The sequence below is a fragment of the Zea mays genome, chromosome 2, assembly GCF_902167145.1.
Source record: "Zea mays cultivar B73 chromosome 2, Zm-B73-REFERENCE-NAM-5.0, whole genome shotgun sequence".
NCBI classification, from domain to species: Eukaryota; Viridiplantae; Streptophyta; class Magnoliopsida; order Poales; family Poaceae; genus Zea; species Zea mays.
The window spans coordinates 197,787,153-197,813,711 of record NC_050097.1 but is presented as its reverse complement, the minus strand read 5'-3'; the positions used below and the strand labels follow the sequence as shown (position 1 = coordinate 197,813,711).

At 45.8% G+C, this 26,559-nt stretch overlaps 2 protein-coding genes across 2 annotated transcripts; one reads left to right on the top strand and one right to left on the bottom strand.

The window, feature by feature from the left end:
- Positions 1-16,336: 16,336 nt before the first annotated feature.
- LOC118476407 (actin-85C-like) lies at positions 16,337-17,484 on the bottom strand. The gene is made up of 2 exons (XM_035965432.1): positions 17,390-17,484; positions 16,337-17,301 (listed from the first exon to the last, which is right to left on the bottom strand). The coding sequence occupies exons 1-2, from the start codon at positions 17,481-17,483 to the stop codon at positions 17,138-17,140; spliced, it is 258 nt and encodes an 85-aa protein (XP_035821325.1). The 5' UTR covers position 17,484; the 3' UTR covers positions 16,337-17,137.
- Positions 17,485-21,603: 4,119 nt separating this feature from the next.
- LOC100284340 (uncharacterized) lies at positions 21,604-25,313 on the top strand. Its single transcript, NM_001157235.2, has 7 exons — positions 21,604-22,115; positions 22,899-23,032; positions 23,123-23,236; positions 24,009-24,104; positions 24,440-24,527; positions 24,619-24,687; positions 24,860-25,313. Exons 1-7 carry the CDS (start codon positions 21,780-21,782, stop codon positions 25,112-25,114), a joined length of 1,092 nt encoding a protein of 363 aa, NP_001150707.2. The 5' UTR covers positions 21,604-21,779; the 3' UTR covers positions 25,115-25,313.
- The last annotated feature ends 1,246 nt before the right edge of the window (positions 25,314-26,559 follow it).

The window sequence follows — 26,559 nt, the reverse complement described above, 5'->3', positions numbered from 1 at the left end:
AAAATATTAAGATGACTAATATCTTAGGATAGAGAGTAAAAAACAAGGACAAAACAGAATTGCAGCCTTGAGCAGGGGCAACCATGTACGCAGTACATGTTTGGAGGAACCAGTTGGATTTTTGGAAAAACATCGAGTTTGATAGCTGAAATGGATTATCATGCAAATCGACGCTGAGAGCCATTTTAGATTATGGAGCATGTCAGCATGGAGACTTCACCCGACACGAGAGCCATTCCAAAACGTGCTCAGACCATCTTCTATGGTACCACGTAACCCTCCCTCCACCCCATAGTGGATTATGGGGTGACAACTGACAAACACCTCCAACCCCCCACTACACCATACCCCACATGGATGGATGAGAGAGGCAACTTCCCCATGCCTTGTTCGTTTGGGGCCTAGAATGGTCTGGATTGGGATCAAAACCATATGGATCAAACTCACTTGGATGAAAACCTAACCCACAAAATAACTGTGTTCATTTACGCCAACTCAGGTCTTAACCCCAGCAGTTCCCACCTCATCCCAGCATAGAAAAAATCCTCGTCTCGATGGCTTGGAAAGAAACCACGCGAAGACCACGGCACGGAGACAACAACGGCGGCACGAGCTCCATCTGCACAAGATCCAGTGGCGATATCTACATTGACGTCCACGAGGGAAACACCAATAGCTGACCGACGTTGTTCCGTCGGTGTCCGCTTCTCGCCGGTAGTACTTACTGAGAGCACCCAGAGGGGGGGTGAATAGGTGATCCTGTAACACTTCAAAATCTTAAGCCACAAAACTTGGTTAATCGTTAGCACAATAATTTCCAAGTGGCTAGATCGGAATCCTCAACAAAACACAACAACCAACAAGGATCAATCACAGAGATGACACGGTGGTTATCCCGTGGTTCGGCCAAGACCAACGCTTGCCTACTCCACGTTGTGGCGTCCCAGCGGACGAGGGTTGCAATCAACCCCTCTCAAGCGGTCCAAAGACCCACTTGAATACCACGATGTTTTGCTTTGCTTATCTTTATCCCACTTGCGAGGAATCTCCACAAATTGGAGTCTCTCGCCCTTACACTTAAAGTTCACAAAGAAGCACGGAGTAAGGGAGGGAAGCAACACACACAAATCCACAGCAAAATGTGCACACACACGGCCAAGAATCGAGCTCAAAAGACTATCTCAAAGTTCTCACTAGAACGGAGCTCGAATCACTGAGAATGACAAACGAATGCGCAAAGACTGAGTGTGGATGATCAAGAATGCTCTAAGGTTGCTTGGTGTATCCCTCCATGCGCCTAGGGGTCCCTTTTATAGCCCCAAGACAGCTAGGAGCCGTTGAGAGCAAATCTGGAAGGCCATTCTTGCCTTCTGTCGTTTGGCGCACCGGACAGTCCGGTGCACACCGGACACTGTCCGGTGCCCGATTTCCTTCCTTAAATAGCGAAGCCGACCGTTGGCGGCCTTGGAGCCGTTGGCGCACCGGACATGTCCGGTGCACACCGGACAGTCCGGTGCCCCCTTCTAGCCGTTGGCTCGGCCACGTGTCCCGCGCAGATCGCGCGGCCGACCGTTGGCCCGGCCGACCGTTGGCTCACCGGACAGTCCGGTGAATTATAGCCGTACGTCGCCGGTAAATTCCCGAGAGCGGCTAGTTCGCCCAAGTCAGTCTGGCGCACCAGACACTGTCCGGTGCACCACCGGACAATCCGGTGCTCCCAGACTGGGCAGGTTCTTGGCTGCTCGAGCCAACTCATTTCCGATCCGATTTTTCCTGTTTCCAGCACTTAGACACAATACATTAGTCCATAAAACAATGTACTAAGCCTGAGAAACATACCTTTAACCTTGATTTGTACTTTGTCCATCCATGGGCATAGATTCACATTTAAGCACTTGTGTTGGCACTCAATCACCAAAATACTTAGAAATGGCCCAAGGGCACATTTCCCTTTCAATCTCCCCCTTTTTGGTGATTTATGCCAACACAACATAAAGCAACTAGAACAAGTGCAATATCACTTCAAATAAAACTCAAATTTATTTTGATTCAATTTTGGCATATATGGATCATCCTTTGCCACCACTTGGTTTGTTTTTGCGAACCAACCTCAAATTTCTATCTCTAAGTCAAACACACATGTTAAGGCATAAAGAGAGTCATTCCAAGAGTATTTGATTCAAGATTTCAAAAACTCCCCCTTTTTCCCATAATCAATATTTCTCCCCACAAGAAGCCAACTTTTGACAAGAGAGACAATAAAAGAGTTTTGACAAAACAAAAAACTCTATTCTACTATTTTCAAAATCTCTTAAGTGGTAGCTGATCCATTTATCGCTTTGGCCTTTATTTTCTCCCCCTTTGGCTTCAAGCACCAAAACGGGATCAATCTTGGCCCTTTAACCCCATTGCTTCACCAAAATCTTCAATTAAGAGCAAATAGGCAATAAGAGTTTAAAGATGAACTTGGAATAAGTTACCCTCTCATCGGAGTGCAGTGGAAGTCTTTCACGGTCCAAGTCCACCTTTCCCTTTCAAACCTCCTTTGAGACTAAAACAATCAAACTCAAGCAAACGGTTAGTCTCAAAGGGTCAAGTTGTAACACATCTCCCCCTAAATATGTGCATTACTGGCACAAGGACTTGTGAGGTCCGGGGAGTGCTTGTACAACTTGAGCACCATAATAAGCAACACAATGCAGAATGAACATGATCAAAGGCATAAACACATGTATGCTACAATTCAATCCAAGTTCCGCGAATCTAAGACATTTAGCTCACTACGCAGCCTGCAAAAGGTCTTCTCATCTAGAGGCTTGGTAAAGATATCGGCTAGCTGGTTCTCGGTGCTAACATGAAACACTTCGATATCTCCCTTTTGTTGGTGGTCTCTCAGAAAGTGATGCCGGATGTCAATGTGCTTTGTGCGGCTGTGTTCAACAGGATTTTCCGCCATGCGGATGGCACTCTCATTATCACATAGGAGTGGGACTTTGCTCAGATTGTAGCCAAAGTCCCGGAGGGTTTGCCTCATCCAAAGTAGTTGCGCGCAACACTGTCCTGTGGCAACATACTCGGCCTCAGCGGTGGATAGGGCAACAGAAGTTTGTTTCTTAGAGTTCCACGACACCAGGGACCTTCCTAAGAATTGGCACGTCCCCGATGTACTCTTCCTATCGACCTTACATCCAGCATAGTCGGAATCTGAATATCCAATTAAGTCAAAGTTAGACCCCTTAGGATACCAGATCCCGAAGCAAGGCGTAGCGACTAAATATCTAAGAATTCGCTTCACTGCCACTAAGTGACACTCCTTAGGATCGGATTAAAATCTAGCACACATGCATACGCTAAGCATAATATCCGGTCTACTAGCACATAAATAAAGCAAAGAACCTATCATGGACCGGTATGCTTTTTGATCAACGGACTTACCTCCTTTGTTGAGGTCAGTGTGTCCGACGGTTCCCATCGGAGTCTTTGCGGGCTTGGCATCCTTCATCCCAAACCGCTTTAGCAAGTCTTGCGTGTACTTTGTTTGGGAGATGAAGGTGCCGTCCTTGAGTTGCTTCACTTGAAACCCAAGGAAGTAGTTCAACTCGCCCATCATTGACATCTCGAATTTCTGCATCATAACCCTGCTAAACTCTTCACAAGACTTTTGGTTAGTAGAACCAAATATTATGTCATCGACATAAATTTGGCACACAAAAAGATCACCGTCGCAAGTCTTAGTAAAAAGAGTTGGATCGGCTTTCCCAACCTTGAAAGCATTAGCAATTAAGAAGTCTCTAAGGCATTCATACCATGCTCTTGGGGCTTGCTTAAGTCCATAGAGCGCCTTAGAGAGCTTACACACGTGGTCGGGGTACCGTTCATCCTCGAAGCCAGGAGGTTGCTCCACGTACACCTCCTCCTTGATCGGTCCATTGAGGAAAGCGCTCTTCACATCCATTTGGTACAACCTGAAAGAATGGTGAGCGGCATATGCTAGCAAGATACGAATGGACTCTAGCCTAGCCACAGGAGCAAAAGTCTCCTCAAAGTCCAAACCTGCGACTTAGGCATAACCTTTTGCCACAAGTCGAGCCTTGTTCCTCGTCACCACTCCGTGCTCGTCTTGTTTGTTGCGAAACACCCACTTGGTTCCCACAACATTTTGCTTAGGACGAGGCACCAGTGTCCAAACTTCATTGCGCTTGAAGTTGTTGAGTTCCTCCTGCATGGCCAACACCCAGTCCGGATCTAGCAAGGCCTCTTCTACCCTGAAAGGCTCAATAGAAGAGACAAAGGAGTAATGCTCACAAAAATTAACTAATCGAGATCGAGTAGTTACTCCCTTGCTAATATCACCCAGAATTTGGTCGACGGGATGATCCCTTTGAATCACCGCTCGAACTTGGGTTGGAGGTGCCGGTTGCGCTTCTTCCTCCATCACGTGATCATCTTGTGCTCCCCCTTGATCACACGCCTTCTTTTGATGAACCTGTTCATCGTCTTGAGTTGGGGGATGCACCGTTGTTGAGGAAGAAGGTTGATCTCGTTCATCTTGTTCCTGTGGCCGCACTTCTCCAATCGCCATGGTTCGTATAGCGGCCGTCGGAACATCTTCTTCATCTACATCATTACAATCAACAACTTTCTCTCTTGGAGAGCCATTAGTCTCATCAAATACAACGTCGCTAGAGACTTCAACCAAACCCGATGATTTGTTGAAGACTCTATACGCCTTTGTATTTGAGTCATAACCTAACAAAAACCCTTCTACAGCTTTGGGAGCAAATTTAGAATTTCTACCCTTCTTCACTAGAATGTAGCACCTGCTCCCAAATACACGAAAGTAAGATACATTGGGTTTGTTACCGGTTAGTAGCTCATACGAAGTCTTCTTGAGGAGGCGGTGAAGGTAGACCCTGTTGATGGCGTGGCAAGCCGTGTTCACGGCTTCCGACCAAAAGCACTCGGGGGTCTTGAATTCTCCAAGCATAGTCCTCGCCATATCTATGAGCGTCCTGTTCTTCCTCTCTACCACACCATTTTGCTGAGGTGTGTAGGGAGCGGAGAACTCGTGCTTGATCCCCTCCTCCTCAAGGAACTCTTCCACTTGAAGGTTCTTGAATTCGGACCCATTGTCGCTCCTTATCTTCTTCACCTTGAGCTCAAACTCATTTTGAGCTCTCCTTAGGAAGCGCTTGAGGGTCCCTTGGGTTTCAGACTTATCCTGCAAAAAGAACACCCAAGTGAAGTGGGAAAAGTCATCAACAATAACTAGACCATACTTACTTCCTCCTATGCTCAGATAGGCGACGGGTCCGAAGAGGTCCATATGTAGCAGCTCCAGGGGTCTTGATGTTGTCATCACATTTTTGGTGTGATGAGAGCCTCCCACTTGTTTCCCTGCTTGACAAGCTGCACAAGGTCTATCTTTTTCGAAATGAACATTGGTTAAACCTATCACATGTTCTCCCTTTAAAAGCTTGTGGAGGTTCTTCATCCCCACATGTGCTAAGCGGCGATGCCACAACCAGCCCATGCAAGTCTTAGCCATTAAGCATGCATCTAGACCGGCCTCTTCTTTTGCAAAATCAACTAGGTAAAGCTTGCCGTCTAGTACACCCTTAAAAGCTAGTGAACCATCACATCTTCTAAAGACAGACACATCTACATTTGTAAACAAACAGTTATACCCCATATTGCATAATTGACTAACAGATAGCAAATTATATCCAAGAGACTCTACTAAAAACACATTAGAGATAGAGTGCTCATTTGAGGTTGCAATTTTACCTAACCCTTTTACCTTGCCTTGATTCCCATCACCGAATATTATTGAATCTTGGGAATCTTTGTTTTTGACGTAGGAGGTGAACATCTTCTTCTCCCCCGTCATATGGTTTGTGCATCCGCTGTCAATAATCCAGCTTGAACCCCCGGATGCATAAACCTGCAAGGCAAATTTAGGCTTGGGTCTTAGGTACCCAACTCATGTTGGGTCCTGCAAGGTTAGCACAAATATCCTTAGGGACCCAAATGCAAGTTTTGTCTCCCTTGCATCTTGCCCCTAATTTTCTAGCAACTATCTTCCTATCCTTTCTACAAATAGCAAAAGAAGCATTTAAAGCATGATATATTGTAGAAGGTTCATTTACTTTCCTAGGAACATTAACAACATTTCTCCTAGGCAAATTATGAACAGCATTTCTCCTACCAACATTTCTATCATGCACATAAGAAGAACTAGAAGCAAACATGGCATGAGAATCAAAGGCATTATATGCATTACAACTCCTATAAGCATTTCTAGATTGTCTCCTATCATGGTACATAAAAGCATGGTTCTTTTGCACACTACTAGCCATAGGGGCCTTTCCTTTCTCCTTGGCGGAGATGGGGGCCTTATGGCTTGTCAAGTTCTTGGATTCCCTCTTGTAGCCAAGTCCATCCTTAATTGAGGGGTGTCTACCAATCGTGTAGGCATCCCTTGCAAATTTTAGCTTGTCAAATTCATTCTTGCTAGTCTTAAGTTGGGCATTAAGACTAGCTAATTCCTCATTTAATTTAGAGATTGAAACTAAATGATCACTACAAGCATCAATGTCAAAATCTTTACACCTATTACAAGTTTCAACAATTTCTACACAAGAATTAGATTTACTAGCTACTTCTAGTTTAGCATTTAAATCATCATTAAAACTTTTTAGCTTAGCAATAGTTTTATGACAAGAAGATAATTCACTAGAGAGCATTTCATTCCTCTTAATTTCTAGAGCAAGAGATTTCTGAGCTTCTACAAATTTATCATGTTCTTCATACAACAAATCCTCTTGCTTTTCTAACAGTATATTCCTATCATTCAAGGCATCAATCAATTCATTAATTTTGTCTACCTTAGTTCTATCTAATCCCTTGAATAAGCATGAGTAATCTATCTCATCATCATCACTAGACTCATCCTCACTTGAAGAAGCATAAGTACTAGTATTAGGAGTGCTTACTTTCTTCTCCCTTGCCATGAGGCAAGTGTGACGCTCGTTGGGGAAGAGGGATGACTTGTTGAAGGCAGTGGCGGCGAGTCCCTCATTGTCGGAGTCGGACGAGGAGCAGTCCGAATCCCACTCCTTGCCAAGATGAGCCTCGCCCTTTGCCTTCTTATAGTTCTTCTTTTTCTCCCTCTTGTTCCCTTGATCCTGATCACTATCATTGTCGGGACAGTTAGCAATAAAATGACCAAGCTTACCGCATTTGAAGCATGAGCGCTTCCCCTTGGCTTTGGTCTTGCTTGGTTGTCCCTTGCGACCTTTAAGCACCGTCTTGAATCTTTTGATGATGAGAGCCATCTCTTCATCATTAAGTCCGGCCGCCTCAATCTGTGCCACCTTGCTAGGTAGCGCCTCCTTGCTTCGTGTTGCCTTGAGAACAAGGGGTTGCGGCTCGTTGATCGGACCATTCAAGACGTCGTCCACGTACCTCGCCTCCTTGATCATCATTCGCCCGCTAACGAATTTCCCAAGAACTTCTTCGGGCGACATCTTGGTGTACCTGGGATTTTCACGAATATTGTTCACCAAATGAGGATCAAGAACGATAAATGACCTTAGCATTAGGCGGACGACGTCGTGGTCCGTCCATCGCGTGCTCCCGTAGCTCCTTATTTTGTTGATAAGGGTCTTGAGCCGGTTGTATGTTTGTGTCGGCTCCTCGCCCCTTATCATCGCGAACCGTCCAAGCTCGCCTTCCACCAACTCCATTTTGGTGAGTAAGGTGACATCGTTTCCCTCATGAGAGATCTTGAGGGTGTCCCAGATCTGCTTGGCATTGTCCAAGCCGCTCACCTTGTGATACTCGTCCCTGCACAAAGAGGCTAGCAACACAGTAGTAGCTTGTGCATTTTTATGAATCTGTTCATTAATAAACACAGGGCTATCCGAGCTATCAAATTTCATTCCACTTTCCACAATCTCCCAAATGCTTGGATGGAGAGAAAACAGGTGAGTACGCATTTTGTGGCTCCAAAATCCGTAGTCCTCTCCATCAAAGTGAGGGGGCTTGCCAAGTGGAATGGGGAGCAATTGAGCATTTGAACTATGCAGGATGCGCGAATAATCGAAAGAAAAGTTTGAGTTAACCGTCTTTCGTCTATCGTGGTCGTCGTCGTCCTTTTGGGAGGAGGAAGATTCGTCGTTGTCGTAGTAGACAATTTCCTTGATGCGCCTTGTCTTCTTCTTCCTCCCGTCTTTTCTTTTGTGGCCCGAGCCTGTAATACCCAAATTGCAAGAGTAGTGAAATGTCCAAGAATTGAGAAATATAAAGGGTTCAATTGACCACTTGTGTTATTATTCTCATATTTGCATATTTCAAATCATGGAATTATCCTTGGCTAACAATAAATATACTAAATAAAAAGAATATGCATCATGTTGGAGTTTTATATGTTTGCACATTAAATAAAATAATAAGGATAATAACAATGAGATAATAATTCTAAAGGTTGGATCAAACCCTAAATGGAAATTAGAGTTTGGAAAAAAAGAAGGGATATAAAAAAAGTATATAAATAATATATATATAAATAAATATATTCAGAATTAATATCCCTAATTTCACAAATATAAGTAGAAGTGGTGAGCCATAGAAGTTTGAATTTAAATTTGAATTCAAATTTAACTTGGAAATGGAGAAAAGAAAATAGAAAATAAAATGGAAAAAAGATTAAAACCCTAACTGGGCCCTGATCTCCATTTCGGCCCATTTGCTTCATAGCCCTACGCAGCCCACCTCTCCTCCCACGCGGTCGATCACTTCCATGTGGGGCCCCTGGTCGGATCCCACCCGCGCGCGCCTGCTTTGCTCCGCCGTTCCACTCACATGTGGGACCCCCTTGTCAGCGCTTTCCTCTCCCTCGCGACCGCACGAACCCGCCGCGAGCTCCGCACGCTTCGCGGGCGCCGTTCCAACCACTATCCCGACTTCTTCTCCCTCGGCGCGGACTCGCTAGTCCATATGGTGCGTGCGCAGGCCCCTTTCCTCCCCCGTATTCCACTCCCCGAGCCGGTTCATCAGGAAGCCCTCCATTAACCCACCTGATTCGCAGAGAGAAAGAACGCCGGGAGAGAGAGATTGAGGAAGCGCCGCCGCCAGGGGACCATGTCCCTGTTGCCGTTCGAAGCGCGACCTTGGCCCCGGGGTGATTCAACTCGCTCCTAGGGTTGTGTCCGTGGCCTTCCCTGATGGGGAGACACATCTGGCTCACTATAATATCGTGCCGAAGACCCAGCGCCGCCGCGGACCGCCTAGTGCCGTGGACGAACGCTATCCTTGACGTTCGGAGTTCGGCTGCCGGACGGGGGAGAGTACGAGATCGTATCGATGCTCGTCGTGATGTCTTCGGGCGAAGATGGCCACCTGCTCCGGCCTGAGTGCTCGCCGTCGACAGCGCACAACCATGATCCCACTGGGCATCGCGACCGGCTTCACCTGTGTGCCAAACCTCGGTAAGAAGCCTTCCACTAAACTCGATTTCGCCCTCATTACGCGTAGCACCCAAACAGACTCGATTTTGTGCGTCGGTGCCTCGGGTTGCCTGCACTCCGGCGAGCTTTGCCGCATGGGGGCATGGCACCGTCGCCCAGCGCTGTAACGAGGAAGATGGCTCTCTGTCCGTAGAATTTGATGTCAACGGTTAAGATCGAATCCATCCATGCCGATGCGTCGAGGGAAGCTAAGCCGTCGGATGTTAAACGGAGGGGTAAGATTAGATCTCGGGGGAAGATTACCTCAGGGTCGTCCGATTCTTGTTCAACGGTAGAGATTAGTTTAGGAGTACCTTTTCGTGGGATCGGATCGTGTCCACAGATTGGTGGATGTGCGGTGTAGATCAGACCACGCCTTAATTGTGTCTGCGCCGTCGATGTTTGGTCTGACAGCCAGGATTGCATATCGTTTTCGGTGCACTCCAGATCTAATCCGTGCCCTCGGCTGGTGATCCAATGGCTGAGGTTTGCAAATACCCCTTCGACCGAACGATTTTGCAGAGAGGCCCTTAAAGTTTTTAGGAATCAACCCGCCGTCCATCTGGCTTGATTCTGAGTCTTAGGACTTTTATGCGTTAGACCCCTGAACTTCTCTGAAATTAGTGTCCAGTCCAGTCAGTGAATAAAACTTGTAAAATCATTTATAAAATGATTTTTATGTAAAAATAATTATTAAAACTTGTTTAAATCATATAAAATTCATATTAAGTCCAAATGAGTTTATTTTAATCTCTATAATTTTGTAATATTATTGTTCATCATTTAGTATCACTGTTTTCACATGAAAGTCACATTAAAATTTATATCCTATTTAATCTTGTACAAAACACATAAAATCATTAGAAATTCATAACTTAAAATCTATGATTCCGATTTGACCCGTTTAAGTTGTGTTAGTCTCGTACAAATATTTACTACGCATTAGCAACATTTACTATATCATGTCTCATTCTTTTATAATTAGGTCTTTATTTAACTGATGTTGGTTAGCCTGCATAAACTGCTTATCATTATATGATTTATGACTTAGATTTAAATTGAGATAATTATTTATAGAATAACGTCTCATAAGATTTATACTAATCAATTTATAATATAGTTTTATATCTTAATCACATAAATCCTCTGTAAAATTATAACTCCTTAACCATGACTCTGATCTTAGTAGTTATCGATCCCGCGATCTCGTAGCAACGCGTAGATTATTATTATTCAGTTTGTACTTATGTTTGGTGTGATGTTAATTTTATCTATACCATGTTTGTTTGTATTGCTATGACTAGCGGTGAGGTTTCGAGGATTTGAAGAATCACCCTGGTAACTGGAATCTCAAGTGTCAGGCAAGTTGTGCCCTTGATCACTTCTTTTTACCCACTCATGTTCTAATTAATCATAATGATCTGCATAGGTTAATTTTGATGGGACCCAATAGGTTACCCTAGTTTGTCTATCTTTATACCTTGTTTACCACTGAACTTTTTGGGTAGTACTTGCTAGTGCTTTATGTGGTTTTGGGTATAAAGATACATTATTCATGATTATACTTTTGTTATCCGTTGTTATTTACTATTCATGTCAAGATCATTAATGTTAATTGGAACATAGAGCTTAACTTGAGAACCACGTGCCACCACAAGGGTTTAATGGGACGCCCTTGGCTGACTAATTAGGAAAGCTAGTGGAGGACTACCTTACCCGAAAGGGGCAAGGGCAGTAGGGGAGTGGTCAGTGTAGGGAGGTCCTTGGATGATTTTGCTGCGATGGCGGTCAGACAAGAACCCTGCATTGGAGCTTCCTATAAACTGTAGCGGGTTTTCTGAAGCTAGTGGAACTTTGTAAAGGCCTCGTAGTGTTACCCTGCCTCGCCTCCTCGGTAGAGGTGTATGGGAAGTCGCGATCCCTTGGCAGATGGGTAACATGACTTGTGGGTAAAGGGTACCACCTCTGCAGAGTGTAAAACTAGTATACTAGCCGAGCTCACGGTCATGAGCAGCTCAGGACTCTCTGATGATTAATTTATGGAACTTAAATTCAATTTGTCATATGCATTGCATTGCAGGTGATGTTGTTACTTCTGTTCTACTATTTAATTGGGTTGGTATTTACTTATACTTAGTAATTGCTAATAAAATTTTGACCAACTTTAAAAGCAATGCTCAGCTTCAACCATCCTCTTTGGTAAGCCTTACACTTCACATGAGCTCCCACCTTTGGCGAGTTCATACACATTATTCCCCACAACTTGTTGAGCGATGAACGTATGTGAGCTCACTCTTGCTGTCTCACACCCCCCCCCACAGGTCAAGAACAGGTACCGCAGGATGAGGCGCTTGGAGGATGCTGTGGCGAGTTCGTGAGAGGTCTAGGCTGTCGTCTCCCAGTCAACTTTGGGTTGCTGGACCGTTGTCTCCTTATAATGTAATTATTTATTTATTTTGTACAAAACTCCGATTATATAGTAAAGATGTGACATTCAATCCTGTGCCATGATTCATCATATGTGTGAGACTTGGTCCCAGCACACCTGGTGATTATGTTCGCGCCCGGGTCTTGGTGCCCCTAAAACCCGGGTGTGACAGAGCCTGAGTCGGTGGGCTTGTCATCATTGGGCTCGTTGACGAAGGTCTCCTTCTCCTTGTCGTTGATCACCATCCCCTTGCCCTTAGGATCCATCTCTTCGGGCGGTTAGTCCCTTTCTTGAAGAGAACGGCTCTGATACCAATTGAGAGCACCTAGAGGGGGGTGAATAGGTGATCCTGTAACACTTCAAAATCTTAAGCCACAAAACTTGGTTAATCGTTAGCACAATAATTTCCAAGTGGCTAGATCGGAATCCTCAACAAAACACAACAACCAACAAGGATCAATCACAGAGATGACACGGTGGTTATCCCGTGGTTCGGCCAAGACCAACGCTTGCCTACTCCACGTTGTGGCGTCCCAGCGGACGAGGGTTGCAATCAACCCCTCTCAAGCAGTCCAAAGACCCACTTGAATACCACGATGTTTTGCTTTGCTTATCTTTATCCCACTTGCGAGGAATCTCCACAAATTGGAGTCTCTCGCCCTTACACTTAAAGTTCACAAAGAAGCACGGAGTAAGGGAGGGAAGCAACACACACAAATCCACAGCAAAATGTGCACACACACGGCCAAGAATCGAGCTCAAAAGACTATCTCAAAGTTCTCACTAGAACGGAGCTCGAATCACTGAGAATGACAAACGAATGCGCAAAGACTGAGTGTGGATGATCAAGAATGCTCTAAGGTTGCTTGGTGTATCCCTCCATGCGCCTAGGGGTCCCTTTTATAGCCCCAAGGCAGCTAGGAGCCGTTGAGAGCAAATCTGGAAGGCCATTCTTGCCTTCTGTCGTTTGGCGCACCGGACAGTCCGGTGCACACCGAACACTGTCCGGTGCCCGATTTCCTTCCTTAAATAGCGAAGCCGACCGTTGGCGGCCTTGGAGCCGTTGGCGCACCGGACATGTCCGGTGCACACCGGACAGTCCGGTGCCCCCTTCTAGCCGTTGGCTCGGCCACGTGTCCCGCGCAGATCGCGCGGCCGACCGTTGGCCCAACCGACCGTTGGCTCACCGGACAGTCCGGTGAATTATAGCCGTACGTCGCCGGTAAATTCTCGAGAGCGGCTAGTTCGCCCAAGTCAGTCTGGCGCACCGGACACTGTCCGGTGCACCACCGGACACTGTCCGGTGCACCACCGGACAGTCCGGTGCTCCCAGACTGGGCAGGTTCTTGGCTGCTCGAGCCAACTCATTTCCGATCCGATTTTTCCTGTTTCCAGCACTTAGACACAATACATTAGTCTATAAAACAATGTACTAAGCCTGAGAAACATACCTTTAACCTTGATTTGTACTTTGTCCATCCATGGGCATAGATTCACATTTAAGCACTTGTGTTGGCACTCAATCACCAAAATACTTAGAAATGGCCCAAGGGCACATTTCCCTTTCACTTACATCCTCCCCCTCTCAGGGGCGGATCTATAGTGTTGGTTGTGGTGCCTTATGACACCAATGGTTTATTTCTATCATGTGTGTACGTCATAAGATTTGATTATTAGGGAAACCATCAATAAAAAAACTGTGACACCATTAACCACATGCATCAGCCCATTATTTAATTATTTTCTAACAAGGTCCATTAGAAGACAGCCGTAGGAGGCCACAGGTAGCCCATCCGATAGCCTCAAATAGCTCATTATTTAATTATCTTCCTATCACGTCTGCCTACTCTCACGAAATCTCACAACCCTTGCCTTTCCTGTTCTCATCTACACGTCTATGTCGCAGCCGTTGGCCAAGCGAATAACCAAGTAACCAACAAAAAAAATACTCCCTTCGTTTCTTTTTAGTTGTTGCTGAATAATTTAATTTTGCACTATCCAGCGACAACTAAAATAAAACGGAGGGAGTAGTAAGCTAGAGCGGTCCACGACCAGCGTTCAGGCGAAAATCCCTTTTTCCTAATCCTCATCGGGATCCCCAAATCCATTTGCGATGGAGCGATTCTTCACAAAGTTCTTGTTCTGCCAGTTGCCACTGCATATGTGGACAGATGCTTTTCGGCAATAAAAATTATGAAGACAATACTATGTAATTGTATTCGTAATAATTTTATGGATGATTGTATCATTTGCTTTGTTGAGCCAACCTTTCTAGTTATACAATCGTGAACAATATGTGATAGATCGATTTCAGAAGATGGAAGATCGCAATAGTAAAATGTTTTTATGAGATTATGATAACTATGCTCCCATGTGAAGAAAAAAGAATTAAAATATAGACTGCTAGCCTATATTTAAATAAAATTTTATAACAATGTCAGTTATCTTTAAGGTTGCTTTCATATCTCAATTTTGATGTTTGCTTGGAGGCTGGAGTTTTCGAGTCATGGTAATTTGATTATCTATACGACAAATTAATCTAAATTTCTTGGATTTCTATTTTTTACGTAACATTGATATATCATTTTTTACCCAATTTTGATGTTTTCCAAAGAGCTACTATTGCTATTAATTTGTCAAAAAAACTACTACAATTAAATGATGATGACACCATCTCCCTCAAATCATAGATCCGCCCCTGCCCCCTCTCCTTTCCATCTTTTCAAGACAAATAGAGAAATGGTAGGGGCGAGATACAGGTATATGCTATACCTCGTTGGCTGTCATTGTGGCTGACGAGGGAGTGGAGGAGCACTGTGACCCACGAGGCAACGACGAGGGAGACAATAGCAGTATAATGCGTCTTCAGGTAGCGTCTTTAGGTAGTGCGCAGGTCGAGCGAGCGCACCACGGTGTCGAGCTCCTCGGCAGAGATGAACCCAGATCTGAGGGACGGGGGCTTGCCTGGAGATGAGAGGAGGGGCAACGTGTGCTGGAACGCGACCACCGCCGTGTACAGGGCGCGGCGTGGGCGGAGGCCGGGGACGACGATGCGGCGGCACGGTGGAGTGAGGCGTAGGGTTTGGAGGCGGTGCCACACGGCGGGCATGGTGGTGGTGTTCTTAGGTCACCCCTTGAGGAGGTGGGGCCGATGGAGTGGCGCCATCGGCTGTGGCATCGCCAAAGTCGTCGGAGTCGAAGGGCTGGGAGGTGATGCGCGGGAGGTCACCGTCGGAGGGGGGGAGAGGTGATGAATCCGGGAGCGGGAGGAGAGGTGGCGACGGGGAGAGGGAAGAGGTGCCGAGGATGGGGCGGGCGCGTGATGAGGACACGAGGGCGGCTGTCACGGCGGGGAGGCGGGCGCGGGCATGACAACGAGGGCATCGCGAGCAGGGGTGGGGAGCGGGGGCATGGTGTCACCTGCGGCGCCCACACTGGAGTCATCTCCCCACGCGATCCAGGATCCCGCCAGGTATGGAATGGGGGACTCGCCGGTGTTGCCTGCCCGGGATGGAGGAGGCCGTTGATGGCGGGGATCCTCGGCAACCTTCCGTTGATGGAGGAGGGCGGGGATCCTCCTCAGCATCTTCCATGCTGATATCGCGTATGCGTCCTCGGCCACCTTCCGTAGATGGAGGCGGGTGTTGATGGCGGAGATCCTGGATCGGCGTGGGGTGGAGGAAGGGGCAGATCGGCGTGGCAACCTTACATGTTGAGATCGCGTACGGGCTCGATGGCAGAACCGTGCACCATCCAGAGATATGGACGCCTACATTAGGCACTTAATTAGTAGTAGAGATAATATATACTAGGTGGGTGCCCGTGCGTTGCAACGGAACCGTATAATAATACGATAACCAAAGAATGAGATAGAGATTTGCCTGTTTCCATTATACGAGTGTACTGAATATACATGTAAATGAAACAATTCCTAAACTAATGGACCAAAAACTGGAACCTGTATCCTGTCCAAGAATTGTACACCACCAATCAAGTAATCCCTTCCCAACTCATCAATCACAACCTCCAACCTAGGGCCTAATGAATCAATCTGTATCATAGTGCAAAATGAACAAGAATTTGGCTCACTGTCTTGTACAGGGCATGGCGATTCTCTATCTTCTCTAATGCACAGGGCATGGCGTTTTAGTCACATACAACTGGACGATCGATCATCCACCAACGCGGTGTTGCACTGCACTGCGCGGTCATCTCTTCCACTGGGGTAGCCGTTCAGCCAGACTACCTGAGAATACAGCATATAGTACACAGAAATTGTAAAGAGAGCACTACAACAAGTATCTGCCTGTAACTATGTCATTGTCTCCACAGATGGTAATGAAGTAAGTGATTCCATACATGATATCTAACTTTTGGGCAAAATAACATGATATAAACATTCGCAAAGTTAACAGAACTTGTTAACAAGCATGATCAGAGAACACCAGTATCAGTGCTAAGACCAGAACTTGCTTTCCAAAATGCAGGCCACGGTTAAACATGAGTCATAGTAGTAGGTGACAATTTCAGCTGTCCAAGACAAGAACCAATTGATATCCAAGTCCAGAACCAAGACTAACTTCTACAAACATTTAGAATAAAACTGGGTTGCTACAAACATTTAGACTAAAAACGAGAACACACATTTGGAGTGAACCAAGTGGTATCCAAGTACAGAACCACACATTTTGAGTGAACCAACTGTTGTTGCATGGCACAGGATCACACATTTCAGATTTCAGGAACCAAATTGCAGTTGTACATGGCTTGGATCTACTGTGTACTATGTAGACAGTATATAAAAGTAGAAAAGATCGCTAACCAATCATTTTACCCCACAGCTAAGCTAACTGCTTGAAGTAGCGGTGGCGGTGGTCGAGCGTGGGCTGAGGCGGCAACAATGGCTAGGAATCAGATAAATAATTAAGATTGATAATGTTATTGTGTAATTACTACACACCTCTAATTAAGAGAGTTTCAGTATTCTCACCTCGAGAAGTCTCTTAGACAGTTTCGGTATTCTCACCTCAAGATTGTGAACAGGTGCACCCTTGTCTCCCTCTCTGATACGAGGCACCAACAATAGATTGCAGCCCATCCGTTCTCAATCCTGCTAGCAGCAACAGCAGCCCATCACCAAGCAAATAATATTCAACAAACAAAGCAATACAATAATTGTGCAACGAATAAAATCTTTCAGTTAAATTTGAATAATATCTTTTGAACAAACACAGTCTAGCGCAGATGAGCAGTCGGTGAGGTCGCGACTGGCCAGGTCAAGACGAAGGATGGCGTGGGGGAGGGTGTATCCCTCGTAGATGGGGACGGTGTGGCTCACACCATCTCCCGAGTCGAGCACGATATCTGAGAGAGGCCACAGATTTTAGAGATTACGGACTGCAGGAGAAAATCAGATTTGGAAATTGTTAAGCAGAGAACGGAATCAGCTCACCTGTGGTACGGCCACTGGCATACAGAGAGAGCACGGCCTGGATGGCGACGTACATAGCTGGGGTATTGAAGGTCTCGAACACGATCTGGGTCATCTTCTACCTACACCAGAGCTCGCCCGATGCCACGTTTGTTAAAACAAGCAGAAAGTATCCATGAGTTGCTCTACAGAATCCGTTCTAAAAGGCATCAATTGAAGCTATTCTCTGTTTCTATTTTGCTCCCAGCATAAGACAGTAATAAAAAAACATGGCATTGACCACCAAACCACAGATCGAGCCATTTCGTTAACGAAAGCAAGTGAAAAATGCTTCCTGATCAAAGGCAAGTATTTGTTTTTGCATACTTATGGTCAGGTCAAATAATTAGCTTACCGCTTGTCTCATGGTTCGAGGAAAGCCATCAAGGATGAACCCCAATTCACCCTTTTCTTCTCCCTCTTCCAGGCGTCTTGACAGCAGATTTATGATGATCTCATCAGACACCAGTTTTCCTTGATTGACAATCTCAGACATGGTGTGCGATCTTAACGCAGTCGCGCAGATGCCGAGATGCAGGTCCTATTCACTTGGCGAAAAAGAAAGATCACAAGTAAGCATATAAGCAAGATCAAACAGTCTTCTAGATTAAACCAAACATATTCCCACAAATGAATTGAAGCATCGAAAGTTCAGAAACGCATACATGAATAGATTGAAATTTTGAAGAATGCATGCGGAAAGTCTCATAAGATATGATAAGTACCTGAAGATTATTCATGCACCACAGAAATTGTCATTAACTTGCAGCTACATTTTCATTTAGTATAGTGTATATTAACAAATAATTAGTAAGCAAAAGAAAACCTGGAGACGGCTCAAGGGTTTTAAAAAACTTTCAATTCCGGAAAGAACACCAGCACGTGTGCTTTCACAGAGGGCCAGCACCTGCACTCTGCCTTTCAACCACTTAATTATCTCAGATTCCCAGTTGCTAACTAAGCTTGTGAGAAGAGTATCTATGTTTTAGGAGTTGCTGCGAAATTTTCTTTGGTCCTTGCAGCATTTTCATCTCCTCATCTTAGATCTTAAGAGCAGTTCTCTGAACAAACTGTTGCAGTGGTATTTCCTTGTTGATTTCCTTCATATATTTCCTTGGTTTTTGGCAGACCGCAGCCTGCAGGGCAGCAGCCTGTGCCCATGACTTCGCCTCCACCGCCACAGAAAACTAACATCAGCCGCAGTACAACCATGATGCAGACGCCAACTGATGCTGGAAACTGTACTTTACAGTGGTTAGTTTTTTCGCTGTGCGTCTCGTGTCTTGTATACGTGTAAGATCAGGTTAGATTCACAAGACAACTCTTGAACTACACGGAGAGAAGTTGATGAGGTGAAAGAATTAATTGAGATAGTGAGAGAGTATATTCTTGGTCTGAAGATGGAACTCAAGAGAAAGGAATTGAGGGATGAGGTGACCCGCCAAAAGGAGTTGGCTGCTTACTTCACAAATTGCGAGCTTCAGAGAATTCATATGAGGCTTGTGCTTTCTAGTGCCATGGCTCTTTTCTTATCTTTTCCATTAATCTGAACCTCTTTTTCCGCATATATAGGTGCATGTTTGTAACTGGACATTATCATCTATTTGCTACAATCAACCCATCTACTTTCTGAATGTGTGATTGTTAGTTTTATTAGAGAAGATGAGTAATGTTCCAATATTGGTAGATAACTTTTAAAATTACAGGTCTGAGAAACTGGTATCCAAAGCCATGAAGTATGTCTCATGTGAAGTGATATTTGTGCTAACCTTATTGATTGTTATATTGTAGATGAATCTAATTCGTGTCTACCAGCTGGGCCATCCAAAGCGAAAGGATTATGTCCCTTGGTTCTATGGCTTGACACAAACATTAAAGAGCATAAGGATTCAGGCTACATTTTGGGTTTTTTTATTGTCTTATAGTTCTCTCAGTCCAGTGTTTATTGCTTTGTCTAGGCTTGTCTCAATTTACCCTAACATTTCAGGGCTGGCCGTTACGAGGTGGATGGGTATGTGTACAGTGCAGCGGAAGAACCCAAAATCATGATTACAGGGAAGTGGAACAAGTCCCTGAGTTGCCAACCATGTGACCAAGAAGGCGATCCGCTTCCAGGCACGGAGCTGAAGGAGGTCGTACTTTCTTTCACATATTTGCGGATGACTGATGCACTGAACTGGTCATACTTGATTGACTGCAGATCTGGAGAGTTGCTCCTGCCCCACAGGGCGACAAGTATCAGTACACACAATTTGCACACAAAATAAACAGCTTCGACACGGCACCTAAGAAGCTGTTGGCATCTGATTCACGGTTGAGGCCTGATAGATATGCCCTCGAGAAGGGTGACATGTCTAAGTCTGGGGCAGAGAAGAGCAGGTACTTTCCCCATTCTCTGCTTTTCTGATTGTATATTGGAATTTCGAATGGCCCCTGACTTCTACATCCTAACCTTAGGCAATTCAGACCTGAACTGATGGATTTGGGCTGAGCACCCAACTCTATTGCAGCCTAGAGACCCTCCCTGAACTCAAAGAACTATGTCGCGCAGATGTGCTGCACCTGAGCAGAGGAGTGATGCCTCCCATGTGCTCAACCCAAAACCCTAGAAACCTCAGGCTAAGCTACTTGTGCCACTCACAGTGGTGCACCCAGCTCGACAACGACATCAACCCGACCCGGAGCAGAAGTACGAAGAATCTAGAGTGGGCGAGACGGGAGGGAAGGGCTTTTTCTCACCTCGTGCGTACCTAGAGCTCGATGAGCAGAGCCCCACGACGACGACCATGGATGGTGGGGAGGCGGAGTCCAATGCAGACGCGGGGTCGAGCACCAGTAACGGTGCGATTATCACAGTTGGAAGGCGAGGCCTGGAGCGTGTAGAAGCCGGCGAAGGAAGAGAAGGAGGCGGTGGACCTAACCTCGTCCTCGCTCACCTTGGGCCCTTACGAGCTCCACCGATCCGGATCTGTGCGACGTACGCATGGTCGGCAGGCTAGAGTCCAATGCAGACGCAGGGTAGGGCTCACCTTGGGCAAGATCATCGCGCCGGGGGGAAGCGGGCGTGGCGGGCACGGTGTAGATGGTAGTGCGCGTCGTAAGGTGGAGGGCGTGCAGGAGCAGAGGCGCACCCTAGCGTGTTGGTGCGGGGGGAGAGTTGGCGATGGGAAGAGGGGAAGAGGCGTCGAGGATGGGGCAGACGCGCGATGAGGAGTTGAGGACGCGGAGCGGCTGTCGCGGCGGGGGAGGCGGGCGGGGGCATCACGAGCGAGCGAGGGCACGCTGTACCTATCTGGGCCGCACCAAACATCGCTGCAATATGGACCATGAAGATTTTAGCCCAGGACACCAGCATTGTTTGTGGTGCTTTCTTTACTATTTAGGTTAGTGCCATACCGGCTAGTAAAACAGGCTGAGAACGGCTTATAAGCGTTGATGCAGCCCAAGTATCAAATTGTTTGTGGCACAATGGCGTTGGTAGGAAATGATTTAGGTCATGTAGGTAGTATTTGTTTTGCTTGGTGAGAAAATGGGCCCGCTGGTTAGAGGCTTGCATGCGTTGGGAGGGTGCGAGAGGGAGCAGAGTGCGTCTTGGCCCCACGACGTGGGAGGCAGAACCGTGCACCACACCAGGTTGTGAACGTCTACGCTATGCTCTTATATAGTAGTAGAGATTACATTACTATAAATATGATAGTATTTTTAAAACTCCAAAAACTGATATATATATAAAAGTTAAATAGTCCAGTTAAATGGTAAAAGGGAGTTGAATAGAGAGAGTGGTTGGAGATGGAGAGAAATAAGGAGGAGAATAGTTGAGTGAAAAATATTTGAATTTGAATAAAAAATATAATTTGGAGAATTTAAGAGGGGATGGTTGGAGAAAGCTTGAGGGAAATGGTTAGAGATGACCCGGGGCTAGTTTGGAAACTCAAATTTTCTTCGGAATTGAAGATGATTAGAGAGAAAATGAGTTGATTTCCATCTCCATCTCCTTCCATCACCACCGTCGTCGAGTCGTGGACCACCACCGGCGCATGCATCGGGTCCAGAGACTTCCCCGTTCCATCCTGCTCTCCACCGCCAGCAGGTCGTTCAGCCTGTCCTCGTTCCTATCGCCCCGTGCGCCCGGTCCACCGCCCGCTACCGTCCCTGGCCCCTCTTCATATCGACTTGGCAGTGCCCGCCTGCCCGCTACCGTCCCTGGCCCCTCTTCATATCGACTTGGTAGTGCCCGCCTGCCCGCCGCGCCAAGCCGCCAACCCCAGTCCGCTCCGCCCGTGTAAAACTCCAACCGCGCATCGTCGTCGTCGTCGGCTGCGGCGGCGGCCGGGCAACGAGCCTCCTCGAAACGACGCGCCCGCTCTCCCACATGCTGCGCTGTCACGCGCCACCGCAATGCGGCCGCGCGCCGCTCCGCCACCACGGAAGGTGGGAGTCGTCTCCCGCACCCGGGGTGGTGGTGCGGTGCACGCGGGGTGCGCCGCAGGTATCCGGGATCGAGGCGGCGTCGCCGGACCACGCAGCTGCCACGGCGGTGGCGGCTAAGGCGGAAGGGGGTGACGCGCGGCCCAGCCTGGCCGAGCGGCTGCGACTGGGGAGCCTCCTGGAGGACGGGCTCTCTTACAAGGAGAGTTTCATCGTGCGCTGCTACGAGGTGGGTATCAACAAGACGGCCACCGTCGAGACAATCGCCAATCTCCTCCAGGTATGCTTGCGAGCTCGCGCCGTGGGGGGCTCTGCTTCTTGACCCGGATTTGTGCTCTCCGGATGCCAGATTTGTAGCGTGAAACTTCTTTATTGGATTCGGGTTATGCCTGGATTCAAGAGATCGGATGACTGGAACTGAATTTAGAACGCTCCAAACTTGTGGTACAATCGGAGCTCCTCTTCTGTGCTAGGTTTTAATTGTGAAAGAGGAGTGTTGTTACTCCACAATTGTGTGCCATGCCCTTTGCTTAAGTTAGAGCTAGGGTGCCGTGTAGCTTAGTTCGTGTTTGGTGGATTAAAATGCTAACTGTCCCGGTATTGTTAGTGTGTTGCTAAGTGACAAATCGCCCACAGAAATTGGCCCCTAGTGTGCATGCAACAAATTGGGCACTGCCATACTAAAACATAGTGCAACTTTCTTTGTCTGCCAGCCCTGGGAGAAGCAAAGGAGCCTTGAATTAGCGTGCCGAATATCTCATAGGCAATGCCTATGCCTGTAGGCAGCTACGAATTAACTCATGAGGGGTGACTACTGAGATGAACATGATGTGGTTGTCGTGGACTTGCTGTCCCTAATTTTCTGGATGTGCTTGCTTTGACATGCACAAACGAAGTTTCATATATGGTACATATCGCTGGAGTTAGTGGTGGTGTAATTGGTTTGTGATCCAAGTTTAAAATTTAAAATCACACCAAATGGGACAAGGCCAAACTCTGTGTTCCCATTTTATCAATTGATTTAAGTATCAATATATAATGGTAAGCATTTTCATAAATACAGGAGGTAGGATGTAACCATGCACAAAGTGTTGGGTTCTCTACTGATGGCTTCGCCACAACTACTACAATGAGAAAACTTGGACTTATTTGGGTGACGAACCGAATGCACATTGAGATCTACAAGTACCCAGCTTGGTAGTTTTTCAACCCTAGATTGAACATTTATTTCTTCCTTTTCTCTTTTTTGTAAGATTCGATCCTGACTGGTAACTCTGCTGCTGGTAGGGGTGATGTTGTTGAGATCGAAACATGGTGCCAAGAAGATGGAAAAATTGGTACTCGTCGTGATTGGATCCTCAAGGACCTGTCTACTGGTGAAGTTACTGGCAGAGCTACCAGGTACTTGCTGAGCCTGAGTGCTTCTTGAGTGTAATGCAGGACCTAAAATTTGTCTGTCACTATGTCATACTACTTCGGTTCTCGAATATTTGTCGTCCGCTAGTTCATTTTTGAACTAAACCATGGCAAATAAAAAAGAACAAAGGGAGTAGTCTGATTAGTAGTGTAATCGGATCGGATACGGACGAATATTACTCGTTCCATATTTGTTTTCATATTTTTTTTCTCCGGATTCGGATCAGATACATTTATTATCAAGTTGTGCCGGAAAGATTTGAATGAATATCGACATCTTAAATATCCGATTTTGAGAATTCGGATACAGATTGAATACTGAGTACTCGGACTCGGATGCGCATCGGATCTTAGCCCTCTTAGACGAATGGAATACTGACGGATAATATCCATTCCGTACCATTTACACATAGCATGCTAGCCATCAGATTTCACGCCCATTTCTATCTCCTGGCAACAAAAATCATTTTCATATCCTTAGGTGAGTGGTGTAGACCTTTAGGTGATCGGTGTGAATCGTAAACTTCTGCAAATTTTATTGTGCTTGCTCCTTAGGTGAGTGCTGAGCATATTTGTTTTTGTTGTCCCTACTGAAAGCCGATTATATTTAGGAAATGGGATCAATTTATGTTGCTTTAGCAGCATAGCAGTGTTGGGCATATCAGACTCATTATTTGTTATCTTTATGTTCAATTTGTTGTATACTTTTATCATAGTGTACAGTACAAGTAACTGAGCCATATTGCTTATTCTCTAGCAAGTGGGTCATGATGAACCAAAATACACGGAGACTTCAGCGAGTCAGTGATGACGTGAGGGATGAGGTGTTTATACATTGTCCAAAGACTCCAAGGTAAAGCTACTCACTTTTGTCCTCGACATTCTGCATGGACATGCGCTCTTGTTTTTTTCATACAATCCATGCATCCAAAGTGCCCAGGTACTCTGCCCTTTTCAAACCAGGGTCTATTTGAAGTTTTACACTCAGCTGGGTCATTTAAGTGTTGTTACCTGTAGTTCATTGAATGAATGCATGTTAATCTGAATATTTGAAATAGCTTGAACAACTTTTATGTATAATCAGAACAGAAATTATTTTGGTTATTGAGTTTGTGTAATGATTGTCATTGTATTCTCATACTGTATGTAGTTATAAGAGTTGCAAATTATCATTGTCCATTTGTCCAGATTAGCATTTCCAGAGGAAAATAATGGCAGTTTGAAGAAGATTCCAAATCTTTCAGATCCTGCACAATATTCAAGACTAGGACTAGTGGTCAGTTCTCCTCCCCTTCGTGTATAATCCAGTTCTTAGCGTGCCAATACTACTATCTTAGTGCTGACAGACATTGATTTTCAAACTGCAGCCAAGAAGAGCTGATCTGGACATGAACCAACATGTCAATAATGTTACTTACATTGGTTGGGTCCTTGAAGTAAGTGTTCCACTAGACTTTTCTTACTCGTGATCCCACTTTTTAGATTTATGTGGGGATATCTAATCTGATGACTAGTTCCTTACCGTTACTGTTCTTCTAGATGGAAGTTAACAACAACATTGATTTGTAATGGTTTCTAATAGTTCTTTGTCTACCTACTAAATTGCAGAGTATACCTCAAGATATAATTGATACACACGAGTTACAAACAATCACTCTCGACTATAGAAGAGAATGTCAACATGATGACATAGTTGATTCTCTTACTTACGTAGAGGAAGGAGAGGAGAGAAGCATGAACGGCTCTGCTTCCTCAGTGCCGCACACAGAACAGCGGCGGCAGTTCTTGCATTGCTTGAGATTTGCAGCCAATGGGGATGAGATCAACCGTGGCCGTACCGTGTGGAGGAAGCTAGCTAGATAAAAAGTGGTTTTTGGTCATCAATATTCTGCTCCATTTTGCTTCTCGCGGTTGGCGGCCCTTGTACCACAATTTTGTGATTTGGGGTGCATTCTGCCATGCATCGATGGCGATTTCTGACATTTCTTGCAGTTGTAACCGTCTGTCCGTTTTGTACCGGTGGACAGTGTCTGTGCGATATGTAATAACCTGCGTTTATCCGGCAGCTCCCAACTTTGCGTCGACATGAGATGCGAACCTATCCATGTGCCATGTGTTTGGTTGCGCGTATGATGGTACCCTGGCCAAGGTTCATAGAAATCTGGCTAGCCGACCGATAAATCGGTGCTTGCTGGTTCAACCGTATCGTCGATTTTAGATTTTAAATTTGAGAAAATTGTAAATTTTGATAACATTTGATGCTAATTTTCTTACAAATACTATAGATTATTCTAAGACTTTTCATTGAAACCAAATTTAAAATACGCATCCAAATCAAACTAAAATTCAATGAAGTTTGTAAAAAAACAATAAAAAAGAAAACATACTAAATGGGTTGACTGTTCACTTGGCCCAAACGACCCATTTTAAACTCTACGCCAACACATGCAAGCCAAACCCTCCTTCAGCAACACCGACCGCCCGAACACAATGTGTCGCTCCAAAGCACCGACTAGCCACTCAAGTGGACCGACAAGCCGACTCCGATTCTTGCAACTCGCTGAGATCGGTAAGCTGCCTAGTTCACCTGTTTAATCGACATAGGTAGCGATAAATCGATCCGGTTTACCCTACCAGGCGTTCCATCGGTTAGGACTGGCTAATCGACTCCGTTTACCGATTAACCAAGCTGAGTTGCCAATTAATCGGCCAGGATCACCAATTAGCCAACAGGCCGAGTAGGAGCTAGGTTTTGGGGATTTTCCCCCTTTTCGTTTGAAATCTTTTAAAATAGCAATGGCACTTGCAATATATGGTAGTAATACTTGTAACAACAATTCATTTTATTGCTATTTTTAGGGATGTCGGGTCGGATGGATCTGGTTTGGGAACATGGGGACAACATATGTCCTAGTTTCAAGTGAAAATATTGCAAGAAAAAAGTGGAAGGGGGCAGTACTACACGTTTCAAGCAACACCTTGCATCGCGTGGGGGGATGTGCAAGGTTGTCGCAACGTTCCACTGGACTTTGTCGATTTCTTTCAGCGGGAGATTAACAAGGTCCACGATAAAAAGGAAGCAAGAGCAATGGAAGAGGCATGGAGGTCGGCATCGGTGGGTTCGTATCGTGGTTCCGATGATGATGCTGAGTTACAGGTCGCAATGTGTGTGTCGAGAGACAAGGAGGAGCTTAGGAGGCATGCTCGCGCGAGCAGTGGCACATATGAGATATGTGGTGGCTCGTCCCAAGGTGTTGTTCGTGTCGCATTTGGGAGAACACCTTCTAAGAAGGAGAAGCCACAAATGG